The sequence below is a fragment of the Herpailurus yagouaroundi genome, unplaced genomic scaffold (genome assembly GCF_014898765.1).
Source record: "Herpailurus yagouaroundi ecotype Mexico unplaced genomic scaffold, PumYag 569, whole genome shotgun sequence".
Taxonomy (NCBI): Eukaryota; Metazoa; Chordata; class Mammalia; order Carnivora; family Felidae; genus Herpailurus; species Herpailurus yagouaroundi.
Genome location: NW_024412786.1, coordinates 2766968 through 2777709, shown reverse-complemented (window position 1 = coordinate 2777709; position 10742 = coordinate 2766968). Strand labels below are relative to the sequence as shown.

Here is a 10742-nt window from a genome sequence, read left to right as displayed (position 1 = left end):
CCCCCCAGCTAGCTCCGAACTCCCGCCTCCCTCCCGAGGCTGCCTTATAAGGAGCCTCCATCGGGCTTTCGGTTTGGCACCACCCCCTCTAGTCTCTTGTCCTAATAAGGACATCTAGGGCATCCCGTGGCTAGGGGCGGGCGGGAGCGCATCTCCAGGGTAACTTCGAAGTCTCTCTCCCCCTCCTTGTTGCTCTTGGAAACTCCCCGAGGCTTGAGAAAAGTGGAGCCAGCCTCCTTTTCTGGCAGGGTCGTTTACGGGGCTGGGGGTCGAGCGGCAGCCTCCACCTGGGGCTCGAGGCAACTCGGCTGGTGGGTGGTGCAGCAGGATGTCTCTGACTACAATCCCCGGCATGCCCTGCGAGGGGCCCCCACTCCCGGTCGGGAAGACCGGACTTGCAACCCTTCATTTACATCCTTTATTCCAGTGATGGGATCCATGCCCCCAGTTCCCTTGTTTGCGACTCTTCATGTGTTTCTGTAGAGATGGCCATTGTCATTGTTCGAGGCCAACGAAAACTCCCATACCCTCATCCGTTTTGTTTGAAACATAGGCCCACACAAAGCTGTGTCTTAATTCTCCCGGGTATTAAGTTAGACGTAAGCCTGGCTATCAACTCGAGAACGAGAGTCAAGTCTGGTTTAATATCTATTTCCCCTTTTCACTGTGTCTAGCACAAAATCTTTGAATTGAATTGATCGCACAAAACCGTGCCCTTCTCCCTTTATTGTTCCGTGAATTTGTCAGACATCTTTTTAAAAAAAGGACAAAGCTCTATTTTCAAAGACTTCCTTGTAGCCTTTCCCTGGTGGGTTTTTTTTTTTCTTGTTCTAATTTAATCGAAGTTGCAGATAGCCTTTTCTCACTATGCAAGTGGCTTTGCACATGAAGGGTGCTCAAGAAATTTTTTATTGAATTGAAGACGCCTTACACTTTCTATTCTCCTTGCTTTAGGGCTGGATTCCAGGTCAATGAATAAGTTGCTTCAATTCAGAAAAGCAAAATATTAACTCAAAATTTTCAGACCAGAAAGTGCCAAGATGGATCTTAGGATACAGTTTCGCTGCGGATAAAGAGCGGCGAGGTCGACGACTCATTTTCGGGTCCCATTACCTAGAGCCGGGGCCCTTTGCTCAGCTGAGCGTTTCCTGGAAAATTGGGCCAATGGGCGCGCTCTCCGTGCCATGGCCCCGCCTCTCTTGGCTGCCTCGGACTACGTTTCCCAGCATGCAATGTGACGCTGGGAGGCCTGCTGGCGAAAAAGACTCCGTTACCCAGCGAGCCCGAGAACGGCGCAGGACCCTTGGACTTCACTTCCCGTCGGCCCGTGGGGAGGGCGCCGGAAGCCCGCCCCGCCCCTCATTGTGCGGCTCATACTAAACGGAAGGGGCCGGGAGAGGCCGCGTTCAGTCGGATCCCGGCAGCAGCTGCAGCGGCTCTCGTCTTTCCTGACTCTCCTTGCTATCTCCCTTTCGCTTCCGGAAACATGGTGAGCAGCAGGCCATGGCGACTGAGGGGTGGTGGCTGCGAGTCGGTCTGCGCGCGGGGGAGGGAAAGGGGGAGCGACGTCGGCACCCCCTCCCCCAGCGCCCCGGGCGGGATGAGGGTCTCGGACTGAGGGGCGGGCGGCGTTGGGACGCGCGTGCGCGCCCGCGGGCGCTGGGGAGGGCTGCCTCGGACGACGCTCGCGCGCCCCCTGGACTCCTTTCCCCTCCCCCACCGCGCTGGTGCGCTCGCGCGGACACCGACTGTGGGGGAGGGGTCCGTGGCGCGCGCGCGCCCGCCCCTCGCGGAGCAGCCGGGGACGCGCGCCGAGGCAAGTCGGTTCACGGGGGCGCGCGTTCGATACGAGCATGCGGCTGCGGAACTCGGCCCGGGGGGCGGCGAAGGAAAAGCGCGCGAGCGGTCTCGGCGCGCGCACCCCACCCAAGGGCTGTTCCTGTCTCCGCGTCACCCTCCCTCGACTGGCGGGTCTGTCTCGAGAGCAGGTGGCAAGGATGTCTGCACCCAGGAGGGGCGGGGGCGTTGGGCCAATGGAGATGCGAGGGCGTCGGGGTCCAGGCACTGGCGATTGGAATTAGGGGCCTGCACCGCGCGACACGGAGCCGCGGGTTTGCACCGCGGAGATCACTGTTCTGATCGGTAGCGAGGGAGCCCACAAAGCGATCAGGGTTGTGTGCTCCGTACATCCGGCAAAGGCTGGAACGGCGCAGTCGGCCGGCGCGTGCGCATACGCTCAGGCCCCTCCGCTGGGCCCGAAGCCCTGGACCAGCGGGGCCTTCGGCTCTCCCGGATGGGGCCTGAGGGTGGAGCCGAGTTTGGGGAAGTGACCCAGGCGGGCACCGCCCGGAAACCACCCGCCCGCCCCATGTTCGGCCCCAGGGCTACGAGAACTGAAGGTTGTGTAACTTGCCCAAGGCTCCAGCCGGCAGCGGACGGGGCTGATAACGCCGGTCGGTAAAAGCGATTCCTTGGGATTGAGGCCCTGGGGGTGCTACTGCCTCCGGGCACAGCTTTCTCGCCCGGACGGGCCGGGCCCTGGCGAGCACTTTTCTCCGCCTACTCCGGAAGCGGCGGAGTCACGTGGCCGGCTTCTGCAGTTCCGGGAGTGGGGGGCACAGCTGATTTCACTGTGGGCGGTAGACCCTCTCCTGTTGAGGGTGTCCCCCGGGATGGCCCAAAATAGACGTTTAAGAAGCTTTCGGGGTCCGTGGGCACTTGGGTTTGGCCTGCTAACTTCTATCAGCGATCTTGGGGTCCTGCATTTTTCCGGGAGGACAGGGAGGTTATGGGGTAGGGCCTTAATTAGGGATTGTGATTTCTGCTTTGGTTGAAGAAGACCTCAGCAAGAAAGAGGATGGTTTGTGTAACAACTGCATTGAGTAGTTCTGAAAGACTTAGCGAGGGTTGTTGAACTCATTGGTGTCTCATCTACCATTGTGGTTCTGTTTGCAGAAGAGATGGCTATCTATGACTTGCATACCTGGGTCCCCTTTCCCTATGTGTGAAGTTTTGAGTCAGCACTTTAATCCAGGAACTGAGATTGAGTACTTTAAGAAACGAGTCAGTAGCTTGTGGGTTCTTTTAATTCTGGGCTCACATCAAAGCCAAGGTTCTGGTCTTCACAGGTCTGCAGTTTCTAGGCTGTAAGATGTTCGGTGGGGGAGGATGATGTTGAATTCGATGATTAGAGGTCTCTTCTGTGATTGCCATTTTGGGGTTGTGTCCTGTCTAGTTCTTGGACAGTGGCTTGGGTGGGAAAATGGTGACATTTATCTTGGGAAGGGGATTGATGAGCTCTTGGGGCTGAGGACCATATTTGTTGGCATCTATACAGATCTCCTAAGATTGCAAAGAAGGGACTTTACGGGGAGTCCCAGAAATCTTTTGTTTGTAAAGTATATGTGGCTCATTCTCCAGGCCTCTGGTGTGGCAGTCTCTGATGGTGTCATCAAAGTGTTCAATGACATGAAGGTTCGTAAGTCCTCAACACCAGAGGAGGTGAAGAAGCGCAAGAAGGCGGTACTCTTCTGCCTGAGTGAGGACAAGAAGAACATCATCCTGGAGGAAGGCAAGGAGATCCTGGTGGGTGATGTGGGCCAGACTGTAGACGACCCCTACGCCACCTTTGTCAAGATGCTGCCAGACAAGGACTGCCGCTATGCCCTCTATGATGCCACCTATGAGACCAAGGAGAGCAAGAAGGAGGACCTGGTGTTTATCTTCTGGTGAGACCCTCATGCAGGCACTCCCTCCTGTCACCTGCCCCAGCCCTACCCCACTCTTCCTTCTCAGTATTGAACTTCTGTGGCTCCCGGTTAACCCAGAGGTGTGTGTTTGGGGGGAGGGTGTTGGAACGAAACACTGGTCAGAGAGGAACTTGATAAAAGCTTGAAAGCTGAGGACCAGTTCAGGGGGTTCTTGAGGTCCTCTCCCACTTGAGGGCACTTGCTAGACTCCAAGAGGGAATTTTGTCGCATGTTCTCTGACTCTGTTTCCCTCCAGGGCACCTGAATGTGCACCCCTCAAGAGCAAAATGATTTATGCCAGCTCCAAGGACGCCATCAAGAAGAAGCTGACGGGTAAGGGCTGGCATTGGTGCCATGTGCCTCTTCACTCAGGCTTCGGCTGCAGGTGGGGGTGAATGGCATGGTATACAAGATACCTCCCCCTCCTCTCCCCTGCCTGCTGGAACGTAACCTTGTCCCTACCATCTGTTCTGATTGGCTCCTTCCCAGCCCCGACTTCCCCTCCCCCAGTGCATCCTGCTCACAGATGCTCTCATTCTTCCTCACAGGGATCAAGCATGAATTACAAGCAAACTGCTACGAGGAGGTCAAGGACCGCTGCACCCTGGCCGAGAAACTGGGGGGCAGCGCCGTCATCTCCCTGGAGGGCAAGCCTTTGTGAGCCCCCTCCAGCCCCCTGCCTGGAGCATCTGGCAGCCCCAGACCTGCCCGTGGGGGTTGCAGGCTGCCCCCTTCCTGCCAGACCGGAGGGGCTGGGGGGATCCCAGCAGGGGGAGGGCAATCCCTTCGCCCCAGTTGCCAAACAGCCCCCTCACCCCCTGGACCTTCCTCCTCCCTCCATCCCTGACGGTTCTGGCGTTCCCAAACTGCTTTTGATCTTCTGATTCCTCTTGGGTTGAAGCAGACCAAGTTCCCCCCAGGCACCCCAGTTTGGGGGGGGCCTGTATTTTTTTTAACGATGCCCCAATTCCCCACCTGTTCCTCCCTTTTCCCATGCTGCCAACTTCTAACCGCAATAGTGACTCTGTGCTTGTCTGTTTAGTTCTGTGTATAAATGGAATGTTGTGGAGATGACCCCTCCTCGCGCCGCTGGTTCCCCTCCCTTTTGCCCCTGGTCTTTGCCACTCATGGAGGCAGGACCAGTAAGGGACCTTCAATTAAAAAAAAAACAAACACACACACGACAATAAAAAGGCTCACTAATGGGATGTTTGTTTCAGGGTTGGGGCCCCAGGGACCTTGTGGGGGGGGGGAGGGGGAGGTGTGCTGAGATAATGAGCAGCATCTCTTTTCTATACCAGAGCTCCACCCACCCCCTCCTCACTTAGCCCCAGCAACTGGCAGAGCCTCCCTCTGACACTCCTAGGTGGTGCCACAGCTGGTGCCAAACTGGCTGTTGAGGTGGCTGAGCCAGGGCGCACCTGCTGCCAGTCACAGGAGTCCCTTGAGCAGAAGGGGCTTCGTGCTTGAGCTCTTAAGCCCATAGCATTTGCACAGGTGGGTCCCTGGTCGCTGAGACCCATTCCCTGACTCCCTGCTCAGTCCTGCCTAATGGAGGCTATGAGCTTGCAAGTTACAAATTGCCTCTTGAGCTGTTTAGTCTGTCTGTGAGGTTTTCTTCGGTTTTTCTCTACCTTCTTAAATGGATGGCTGATTCATCTGTGAGGGCTGGGCGCAGTGGCTGCTGTGAGTCAGAAGCCAAGTTAAGCCTTTGGCCTCCTGCAGATGTGACTGAAGTCCAGGGTGGGGCCAAGCCAGGTAGAGCCCAGGACTTCAGACCCAAGTGTCTTGGGTCCCACCTCCCTGTGTTTAATCAAGAGGGTGTTGGCTGTGGCCCTGAGCCTTCTGCCAATATTGCTGCTGGCTCTCCAACCTGTACTTTGGGTTTTCACCTGCCTAGGAGGTAAAAGTATCCTAGAAGTTGTACCCTAAGGGTGTGGATGCAGGATTATAGTTCCCCACTCCCAGTCACCTGAACTGGAGGGAAAAAAGCCTCGGTGTTAAAGCTGGTCCCTTAGTTCCTTGGAGCTTGCCAGTATCCAAGAGGGAAGCAGGAAGGAGTAGTTAACTTTGAGGACACTGGGGGGTTACCCAGGGTCTGGTCTCCATAGTACCCTGGTGAGTCTGGGCCCTGGAGCTGTGGGAAGTGAGGACAAACAGGCCTCGTTGTAGCAAGAACCAAGTTCTTTATTTGTGAACAGGATGGGGACAAATGAACTCTGGGGGTGGGATGGGGGACAAGGTGTGGGGGCTGCCCCTTGGTCCCCAGGAGAGGAGGGAGGTCCGGGTCCCAGGCCTCCCCAAAGCTGGGGTTCTGCTTACCTGTGACCAAGGATGGTACTCATGCTGCCCTATCTTCCTTTTGTAGGACCTGACACCTTTGGGTGGGAGTAGGGCTTGGGCTTGCCCTTACCCTGGGAGGTCATGGGGCCTGGCTAGTGGCTGCTGTGGGGGTGGCATCTTGTTTGGGGGGGGGGGCTCTTGCCACTAAAAGTCCCCAGAGCAGGCTGTGGCTGCTCTAAGGCTCCCCCTTGAGCGCGACAAGGGTGTTCCGGAGAAGGAGGGTGCTGGCCTGCATAGGAGAGAGGTCCTTGATGCCCCCACCCCCACCCCCTGCCACCCTGCTCCCTGCTTCAGGGTGCTCCTCTTCCCACACCTCCTGTCCCTTCCATCCTTGCATTCTTATTCTCAGCAATAACGGCCACCATTTGTTGAGGGCTTACTGCTGATGGTGATAAGGGAAGGGTCCTGATGCAAGAGGAAACCTGGCCCTGAACCTCAACTGGGGCTGCTCAAGGTCCACCTCCCTCTTGACACATACTTGCAAGCATTTGGTAAGAATCTAGAGGTCTGGGAGTGGAGGGACAGTAAGACGGCACGGAGGCTGGAGGGCTCACCTTAGCGTGTTTGAGCTCCAGCTCTGCCAACTCGATGAGGTTCTTGCGGAAGGAGGACACACGGCGGGACTTGAAATCCATGAGCTCTGGGGAGGAGGGGGGAGAAGTGGGGACCCTGGCAGGGTAGGCTGCCCAGTGGCAGGGGTTGCGGAGCCAGGGGGTTTACCCTGCTTGGCTGAGTCAGAGAGGCGTTCGAAGCGTCGGCAGCACAGTTGCTGGTTGCTCTCCGCGGTCCGCACCTCCCGGTTCCTAGTACGTGCCTTGTCCAGTGCCTTGTTGGCGTTCTCGTAGTCGGCCAGTGCCCGCAGCCGCCGGTACAGCAGGTCCTGGGGTGAGCAGGGGCACGGGATCACTGGTGCCCACGGCCTCGCCTGCTTGCCCTCCCCTGTTGCTCCTGCTTTTCTCCAGCCCTGAGGTTTGCTCCAGGGCCACGTCTCACCTTGGCCGCCTGTGAGTCTCGCATGTAGTATCTCAGCATGTCTGACAGCTTGAGGTCCTCGTCAGAGGCCACTCGGCCTTCCAGCTTCTGAATCAGGAAGTTTGGAGGCTGGGGAGGGAGCTTACAGAGGGGCAGCTAAGGGCTGGGGTACTGCTGCTCATCTTAATATCAGAGAGTCACTGGATAACCACTCTAGGTCAAACCCTGATATTCAGGGGAGCAGGCCAAGGAAAACCACTAAAGAGTGGCATCTCATCTGGATCTTGGAAAGGAATTAGACAACAGCCAAAGGCGCTGCAGGTGTGCAAGCCTAGTATGTGTTCATGAGTTTAGTGGGGGCACTTGGACGGTGGTGGTTGGATCCTGAAAGGCCTAAAATGCAAGCTAAGAACTTCGGGCTTTGTATTTGGGGCAGTTTCTGGAAGCTGCGTGGTCACTGAAGGGCCTTGAGCAGGGAAGAGAGGTGATCCAACACATTTTAGAAAGACCGGCACGCTGCAGTGACTCTGGAGAAGAGGAAGCGTGTGTCTGGGGCAGGATGTTGGCGATGCAGTGCAGCCTGCTAGAGGCATGTGGCACATCCTTGTAAATGCCTTGGCAACCCTGGTGCCCACCCCCTCCCCTAACACCACACACATGCACTTGAGGCTGGATCCCTGTCCCCACTCCCCCTCAATAGGGTTTAACTCATGGTGAGTCCAGGGTACCGCTGGGTCCAAGTCATCATTGAACATTCCAAAATGACCCTGGAGCTTTCTCCATTTTCAGGACTCTTTTGTCCCCTGCAAAGGATCATTGGGTGCCCTTCCAATACAGGAAGCAGTACTCACCCTTAGTCGTTCAAAGAGTTCTGCCAATTTGAAGAAGCTCCTAGGAGGCAGTGGGGAAGAGTTAGGGCAGAGATCTTGAGGGGGTGTTGCTTAAAGCCTCCCACCTTAAAGCCTCCCTTAGCACTCGCACCCCCCACCCCGCCCTTGGGGAAATCTCCCTCACTTCTCCCAAATCCCAGCAGGAAGGAACTTCTGCACCTCCCACCTACAGCCCATAGTAGGTTTCCACAGTGACCCCTAGTGGGTAGACACAGTATTACAGGCATAGAGAGAGGGCAGGAGGGGTGAGAGGGAGTCCTCACGTCTTTAGCTGGTTGACTTCCTGTGTTCCCAGACTGCTCAGTGCAGCAGAGATAGGGATATAATCATCTGCCAGGCCTGTTGGGGAACAACCCTCCATCAGAGTCCCTTGGTCTGCACATCAAGCCCCAACCCTGGTGTTTGTGGTCATAGTGAGACCCGGGGCATTTCCTGCTCTCTTTTCTCCCTGCAGGGAGTAGGAATGCCAGGGAGAGGGGGCGGAGAACCCAGAATCCCTTGGGCCCTGCATACACTTGTGGGACTGCATGACACGGTCTGCCCGCAGGCAGGCATCCCGGATCCGGGTGTGGTACTCCAGCAGGAAGGTCCTCTCATGCTCAAAGAAGTCATCCACCTCCTAAGGGAGCCAGACAGGAGCCCCTTATACTGAGTCAGCAGGAGCACGGCACCCATGGACATGCAAGGGTAGCACAATCTCCTTCTAGGCCATGCTCCCACCAGTGGTTTCCCTCCCACAGCCACCCTAGGCCTCAATCTTTGCTGTGGACTTGAGGGCCTGGGTGGAATCTGCAGAGGGCCCCCACGGGTCACCTTGAGCCCTGACATGCTGGTGATGAGGGCTTCATCTGCAGACTTCACAATATTCCTCAGAAATCCCCCAAGGAGCTCCTTCCTGTTCTTTCCTCGGACACTGAGCTGAAGCACACATGGGGAGAGTGTGATGTTGGGGAGGGCATTTGTACTTCCCACCCCAGGCACATGCCACTTGTGGAGCTGATGAGACAGAGGCTTGAGCCCACCTAGCATCGTGCCCCCTGCCCCCGAGGGTGACCCCAGTGCTCTGGCCCAGCTCACATCCTGGCCATATTCCAAAAAGACAAAGAAGTTGTGGTCTCGACGCAGGGTGGGGTGGGCCGCCAGGCGTTGCAGAAAGACCTCATGCATTGCAACTGTCTTCTTGAAGATTGCCAGGTACTCCCTGCAGAAAATGGCAGGAAGCTCAAGGCCCTGCGAGGCTCTGCTGGGTCTCCTGCCCCTCAGAAGCCCTGGGGTCAGAGGTCAGGGTCTCCATCCACAAGTGATGAAATTCTAGGACTCTCAGGAAGGGGGTGGGCCTGGGGCTCCGTCATAGACAAGGAAAGGCCGTGACACTCACGCTTCCAGCTCCTGCTTCATTTTGGCAAACTCTTCCCGCGTGATGGAGCTGTCCCCCTCGCCCAACTTCTGCAGCTTTTCCCTCGAAGCCTCAAAGTCTGGCCTTGGAGGGGCTGGGGGGATCTGCTCAAGGGAGGGACAGAGCTGGGAGGTTCTCTCATTGCTGAGAAGGCCATCCCCAGCACGGGGAAGTGTGGCCCGGTCTATCCCCATCCGAGCACCCGGGCCTGCCCCTCCCAACCCCAGCCCGCCCTGCCCCTCCTCACAATGAGGCCGGCGTAGTCCTCATTTTCCACGTAGGCATCGTGGAGCCAGATGAACTCCTCGTGCTGCCGCACAACGGAGAATTCCGTTTGGGCGAAGTGAGGGAGGCAGCTCTGGAAGCCGAGAAGCCTGTCTGAGGTGTCTCTCCTCCCCTCCCAAACCCTGCACCCATCAAGCATCCTGGGCACCCACTTTTGGGCTTCCCCAATCCCACATCCCAGGTGAGGCCCAAGGTGGGCCTTGGTGGCTTAGCCGTCCATGATGTCACTCGGGACGATGGACGGGGGGAGGGTTAGGACTTGGGGCCAGAGGCAAACGGCCAGCTGGAGACTAGACGAGATGCTTGCTTTCTCAGAGGGGCAGGGGGCAGGGGCCAGGTTGAGGAACAGGGCCCGAAGTCTCTGTCGGCATCTGCCCACCACCCCCTGGGGCAAGCAAAGGCTGGGGGCAGCAGGCTCCTCAGGCAGGCATCCGAACTGCCCTCTTGCTCCCCTGGCAGCCTCACCTTGGTTTGAACAGTGAATTTCACCTTGTCCCGCTCACTCACTGCATCAGAGATCTCCACCTGTAAGGAGCTGTCTCCCTGCGGGTCCACTGATATGGAGGAGGGCTGCCGGGGAGGGGAGGTTTCGGACATGACTGACCACAGCCCCTTACCCACATCCTCACCTCTGACTTCAGGTCCTCCTGCAAAGCCCACCTCAGCAGCACTGCTTCTCCAATGCCCCGGGGTCACCAGCTACCCCTAGAGGGATCCTGATAAGTCACTGCTCGGGGCCTTACAATGACTACAACACTTTCCCACGCTTCCAACCTCAGAAGCAGCCAGAATGCTCCCCATTTCATAGATACGGAAGCAGACCACCAGAGAGGTGAAATAACTTTTCTGAAATCACACAGCTGCAAAGTGGCAGGACCAGATGTGAACCCAGTGTCTCAATTCCAGACCCCCAAATCCTTTCTTAGCTACCACCTTACCTCTTCCCCAGCTGGTTACTTCAGGTACCCTTTCATCAGGGCCTAAAGAGAGTTGGACAAGATGTTCTCGCCCCCTTTTGAGGGGTTCCTGAGACCATTCACCGCTTTTAGTCCCAAGAGGCATTGGCTTGTGGGCAAAGCGGGTGCATTTCTCTAAGGGAAAAGATCC

At 57.0% G+C, this 10742-nt stretch overlaps 2 protein-coding genes across 3 annotated transcripts in view; one reads left to right on the top strand and one right to left on the bottom strand.

The window, feature by feature from the left end:
- The first annotated feature begins 1358 nt into the window (after positions 1-1358).
- Positions 1359-4955, top strand: CFL1 (cofilin 1). 2 transcript variants are annotated; one of them, XM_040465897.1, is made up of 4 exons: positions 1359-1489; positions 3421-3728; positions 4006-4082; positions 4298-4955. In XM_040465897.1, exons 1-4 carry the CDS (start codon positions 1487-1489, stop codon positions 4408-4410), a joined length of 501 nt encoding a protein of 166 aa, XP_040321831.1. In that variant the 5' UTR covers positions 1359-1486; the 3' UTR covers positions 4411-4955. The 2 variants fall into 2 exon arrangements, with proteins under 2 accessions (XP_040321831.1, XP_040321830.1); XM_040465896.1 differs by lacking the exon at positions 1359-1489 and adding an exon at positions 1839-1988.
- Positions 4956-5915: 960 nt separating this feature from the next.
- Positions 5916-10742, bottom strand: part of SNX32 (sorting nexin 32) — a 14720-nt gene continuing 9893 nt past the window's right edge. Inside the window, exons 2-13 of the mRNA XM_040465893.1 lie at positions 10101-10205; positions 9598-9708; positions 9333-9454; positions 9032-9155; positions 8768-8872; positions 8468-8573; positions 8218-8293; positions 7916-7955; positions 7086-7172; positions 6813-6972; positions 6647-6732; positions 5916-6321 (exon numbers count right to left, since the gene is read on the bottom strand). Of these exons, the coding sequence (XP_040321827.1) occupies positions 6268-6321; positions 6647-6732; positions 6813-6972; positions 7086-7172; positions 7916-7955; positions 8218-8293; positions 8468-8573; positions 8768-8872; positions 9032-9155; positions 9333-9454; positions 9598-9708; positions 10101-10205 (1176 nt within the window). The 3' untranslated portion in view covers positions 5916-6267. The remainder of the gene's footprint in view (positions 6322-6646; positions 6733-6812; positions 6973-7085; positions 7173-7915; positions 7956-8217; positions 8294-8467; positions 8574-8767; positions 8873-9031; positions 9156-9332; positions 9455-9597; positions 9709-10100; positions 10206-10742) is intronic.

Coding starts and splice junctions, on each gene's coding strand:
- CFL1 (XM_040465896.1), top strand. CDS start 1,854: ATGCGGCTGCGGAACTCGGCCCGGGGGGCGGCGAAGGAAAAGCGCGCG. Junction 1,989..3,420: donor CGGGTCTGTCTCGAGAGCAG/GTGGCAAGGATG, acceptor CTCATTCTCCAG/GCCTCTGGTGTGGCAGTCTC. Junction 4,083..4,297: donor CATCAAGAAGAAGCTGACGG/GTAAGGGCTGGC, acceptor TCTTCCTCACAG/GGATCAAGCATGAATTACAA.